The 5,446-nt window shown below is 46.6% G+C and overlaps 1 protein-coding gene across 1 annotated transcript; it reads left to right on the top strand.

Annotated features, from left to right (window-relative positions):
* The first annotated feature begins 204 nt into the window (after positions 1-204).
* On the top strand, positions 205-1,293 carry BX661DRAFT_192288 (concanavalin A-like lectin/glucanase domain-containing protein). The gene is given in 7 exon segments (XM_051537704.1): positions 205-404; positions 482-540; positions 567-771; positions 792-857; positions 869-908; positions 920-1,102; positions 1,118-1,293. 7 exon segments carry the CDS (start codon positions 339-341, stop codon positions 1,165-1,167), a joined length of 669 nt encoding a protein of 222 aa, XP_051388363.1. The 5' UTR covers positions 205-338; the 3' UTR covers positions 1,168-1,293.
* Positions 1,294-5,446: the final 4,153 nt, after the last annotated feature.

Here is a 5,446-nt window from a genome sequence, read left to right as displayed (position 1 = left end):
CGTGATCAGCTGCTGGTATTGTGCAATTCCATTTCTGTTTTGATGTGGTCACTGGGTAATGTATGAAAGATGATTTACGAAAATAATAAATGAAGTGACCACCTTCAAATAGTGCGACCTAAATTTAATAATATATGCATGTTCTCATGTTCAGTTTTATTGGGTATTTCTGAATTTGTTTGGCATTGACAACAAATTTGCTCTCGAATATGCATTTTTTTATACGCAACAGAAATTCCTATAAAGCAAGCGGCATCATCCATATTTCTATTGAATTTCCGTATTTATCAACACACAATCGCACCTATCCTTTTAATTTTTTAATAATTATTTTCAAAATGAAGTTCACATATTGTTCGTCTACCGTCGCTGCTATTGCTTTTTGGGCAACCTCTAATGGATATGTTAGGCTACTCCGCTGGCCACATAAGTGGTGTGAGCGGACTTTCCGGACTACAGGGCACAATTCGTTGCAAACAAGAACCTCTGGAACAACAGCAATAGACGCACACTTAAAGCACGCCAGTCTCAACCCGCAGGGTCTCTGGTAAACTACACTGCCAAAGTTCATTTATCGACTTTACAGATCGTGAAGCACTTGGAAAATTCAACGTCGAATGGTGTCCCCAAAACACCTACCAAACGCAAAACTCTGTGGTTTGGCGGCTGACCCCTGAGTGCGGCACGACAATAGTATTTCCGTGGGATTTCCAATACGGTAAAATCGAAGGACGCATCCGCGCTGCGCATGGAAGTGGGGTTGTGTCTACTGTTCTTCTGGCGGGGCCCAGCCAGCCGACGAGCTGGATTGGGAATGGGTGGGCAGGGACACTTTGACAGCACAGTCCATGTATTTTGTAAAGGGCAGCGCGTTGATCCTGTACCACAATATCTAAACACCCCTGGTGGTATCCTCAAGACATGGCTGCTGGGTTCCACAATTATGCCATCGAGCTTAATAAGGACAGTGTCAAGTGGTACATTGACGACTGGCTGGTCCGCACTCTGCCCGTGTCGATGGGCGTCCCCTTCCCAGTTGGTGCAAGTCGTCCTCGCATGGGCGTTTGGGACGGCACACAAAACCAGCGGCTGGGCTGGCACTGTTGACTGGTCGCAGGGCCATTCACAGCCGAAATGCAGTGGTTTAAATTTACGCCATATTGCTAAGCATATGGTGTTTGATATTTGATTTCAGTTATATTTCTAATTTGATTATTTGGTATATAAGTAAGAGACTCGCACAGTAGCATGTGCTTGTCTTTTTCAAAGGGGAAACTAAAGACCAAATATTTGCAACGATTGATATGCGTGAATCGAGAATTATGCGGTTCAGGATTGGCATTCAAAATATCTGTAAATTTGCTAAAGAAGCCAGGCTGCCCTTTATCACAATTTGCATGGTTTATAAGCAGATATCCCGTATTGCGCGCAAAGTCTTTATTTGGAAAATGGAGCAAGATATTGGGCCAAAAAGACGAATGGCAAGTTCTATGTTATATGTTATATGTTCGAACTCAACTTTTTTTAAATACACGATCATTGACGTGAAGCAAATTTCAGGATAACCGCGAGAACTTGCATTTAGCACATATTTAATTGGGAACATACTCGCACAAAGAGATTCGCGATCATCCCCTTTCTGCGGGCAAACAAAATATTTCATTCGTGAATTGCCGGCTTATCCAGATAAATAAATTAGCTCTGTGCATTTGTGACACCAAGTATTTTTGAAAGAAATTTTTAAAAGCGTCTTTATCAGAATGTGTGAGAATGTGAAACAGCATGCGTTTATACAAACTACAAACTGTGTACCACAACTACACACCACACACCACACACCACGAACTCATCTACATACATGCTATTTAAATATCTATAATGAATGTGTGTATTTGCAATGCTTAAAATTGCATTTTACATACCAGTGTAGAGCCAACAATTGCATACACGACTGCCACCAGAAAAAACACGTGTATAAGAAGAACACTTTTGCCGACAAAATCCAACTCACAAAACAGTATCAAACACATTCGCCTTCCGTCTACCTTTTCCTCCCAAACACACGCCATTGATCCAATCCCTTAAATAATGAAGTTCTTTACCGCCATTATTGCCGCTCTCGCCTCCAGCGTTGTTCTCGCTGCTCCTGCTCCTGGTCCTGCCGACGCCAATCCTACTATATCTCCACTCGCTCCTGCCGCAACCCCCAAGCATCCTGCCAGCTACGAGCGTCGTGGATGGGACTTTTACCGACCTATCACCAAGTATCGCCGCGGATGGGACTTTCACCACCCCATTACCCAGGCAAAAAATTAAATTCGTTGTATGTCAAAAGGATTATTAGATTATTAGGTCAAGCTTTTGGCGCACGGTGTAGCTTGCCTAAACTTGATGCGCACAGCTAGGACTGCCAAAATGAATGCAATACCACCAATGTTATTTTACTTTAAACACTTTATTAATAAGTATAGCGAACAGCGCTGTTACATTTTCTTATTATTGAATATAATATTACATTTAATAATACACCAATAACAATGTTTTCATCAAATGCACTTAGATGACGAAATGAGTGGATATATTTGTAATCTATATTTTAGTTGAGGCAAACTCGAGCTATTCCAAAAATATATTTTATTAAGTGGTGAATGAGTTTGTGTGTGTAATGTCTAATTTGGTCTATTTTCGATGTCTATCACCATATAGGCAACCCCTGCCAATGCTTGACAAAGCAAACAATTAAGCAATGACGTTGGCGCTGTTGGAGGAGCTGACCTTGTCACTAGTTACGCTGGCGTCCTTGTTATTGGAGTAATAAGTGTTGTCGTTGTAGTTAGCAGCAAAGGAGTCGCGGTCAAAGTTGTTGACCGTGCTGAGCGCAATTGGAAAGCCCGATGCGTAGCTTCCGTAGCTGCCAACACTACCGTAGTTACCAACACCGCCATAGTTGCCGATATTACCATAGTTGCCAGCACCGCCGTAGTTGCCAATATTGCCGTAGTTGCCAGCACCGCCGTAATTTCCAGTACCACCGTAGCTATTGTACGCGTTGTATGCTCCGCCGTAGGGGTAGGCGTTGTTGTTGTATCCTGCGTTGTAAGGATAAGCATTGCCATAAGCACTGCCACCGTTAACATTGCCACTCCCGCAAGTGTTTTCGGTGGACTGGTAGCTGGCAGAAACGGGGCTGGCATTAGCAGCAGGCGCAATAAAGGCAGCAATGGCAGCAAGAGCGGTGATGATAGTGGCAAAGCAAAGCATGTTTGCAAATGTTGCGGTTGTAGTTGGTATTTAATCTAAAGTGGAAAGTGTTAGCTGAGTGAGCAGTGTTGTGAGGATACTGAATACCTGGAATATGAGACGCGCATTGTTGCTTTATATATACAAGTTTTTGTCTGGAAGTCCAACAAATAATTTACATAAAGCCTATTTTCAAATGTCAAATATATGAATGCAATCCAAAATTTGCTTGTACATATTGTTGCGCAGACTGAAGATATGGAAGCAGATGTTGAGGTCGAGAACCGCGAAACAAGTTCCCACCTGCGCGCTGATCGATAGGACGCAAATTGGATAATGCAGGTGTAAATCAGGGAGGCATCACACTGATGCCCAAACATGCCCCCCATCCTGTAATGCACACGCATAAGCGTACACGCACGAAAACCACAACATCAACTTGCCAAGATACCGGTCTACTCGCAGAAGATCCAGTTCTCACCAATGGAGCGCACAATGGACAATGTGCACGACAAAGGCGACTGGGAACATATATAAGATGAGGCTGGCCCCTAGTAGTACTTTAGAAACATCAGTAATAAAACCTTTTATAAAATCACCCCTAACTTTTAACACTAGACAACTAGTGCTCCTCACACCCCCCTCTTACTATAACAAAATTTATTACTCGCTTACATACATAAAACAAAACAAAAACACAACAATGTCCGTCAGGTCAGACGTGACAATGCAGACTGCAATTCACCCCATACCTCCTGCCACTGCCCCTACTGCCCCTACTGCCCAGCTGACTACCACCTCCTCTGCCCAGACCCCAGCCAAGGCTGCCAAAGAGGAGCTGGACCTGCTCCGAGACTATGCCAAGCGGTTCAATGGCGAAGATATCGGAAATCCAACCAAGCAGTGGATTGCAGGGATCCAAGAGACAATCAACTTCATCTTTACCCGCACTCCTGCAGCAATGATTGTCACAGCACTCCAAAAGCTGCTTGACGGACAAGCTGCCAGACGCATGGGCACCCTAGACGTGAACACACCAGAAGAGTTCTTTGAGAAGCTCCTTGAATGCATCCCGCAAGCAGACTTTGTGGCCAAGGCACACAGCATCGCTGCTGGAGGCCCAGCCAAGGCCTTCAAGAACATCCCTGCAGTGGACAGGGTCAACTATGCGCGCAGGCTCTACAAGGCCATGGGTGGTGGCGACTATGCTGCAGTCACTATCTCACGCCTAGTACATGGCCTTGACACCCGCTCCTGGGCATGTACAGGAAGTGCGCCCAATGATGTCACTGCTGAGACCCTCCTGGACCGACTCAAGGCATTCGAGACAGTCCACAAGATAACCCTACTTTCATATGGCAACAATGACCCAAAAGCCTGAGCGGCTTGGGTATCAGTTACACTATTGGGACAATAAATATGTTTAACTCTACTCAGGCCGCCCTGTGCCATTTTACGAAAACACCCGGTTTCCGCGCACATAATAAGCCAGCAATGGCTGTAGCCGACAATGGCGCTGCTGTCAGCCTGGTCACCATGGCTGCTGCCAAGCGGTTGAAGCTGCGTATCCGCACCAACTCGAGGCCAGACCTGTTCCCCATCTGGTCAGACAAGGCATACCAGAGCATTGGGCGGGCCACCGTCTGCCTGCAGGTCGAGGGTGGCCCAAAGTTCTGGGACGATGCAGTCGTTGTCGACATGAAGGTGCCATGGGAGCTGCTGGTGTCAAACCATGCCCAAGAGGGCCTGGGCATCCGCCTCATGACCCCAGCAATGCGCCGACGCCTTAAGGGCACAGAACGCACCCCTGACCACCCAGACAAACTTCCCGATGGTCCCCGTGCTGTACGCGACTCGGATTATGACACTATGCCAGACCCCACAGTGGCACAAGACCCGCAGATGTTCCCACTAATGGACGGCCCGCCTGATGCGCCCCCGATCAAGGAACCAGTTGTCTCACGCCCAATGCGGGCACGACTAGGCCTACCAACTGGCTATTTTGTTGAAGCGCGCGATGCCGACTTCCACAAGTGGGATGCACTGTATCCAGCAGTGACGACGGAAAATGTTGCTAGCCGCACAACGGATCAGTGCACTACGGACGAGCTCCACAAATCCCTGCTAAAGACCCTTATGACTGCTGCTGGCGCCCTACGTGAGTACCCGAGTGGCTGCCCGCCGCCAGCAGCCTATGCGCCCATCC

This window comes from Kickxella alabastrina (assembly GCF_025024165.1).
Source record: "Kickxella alabastrina strain RSA 675 chromosome Unknown BX661scaffold_168, whole genome shotgun sequence".
NCBI classification, from domain to species: Eukaryota; Fungi; Kickxellomycota; class Kickxellomycetes; order Kickxellales; family Kickxellaceae; genus Kickxella; species Kickxella alabastrina.
This window is presented reverse-complemented; position numbering and strand designations above follow the sequence as displayed.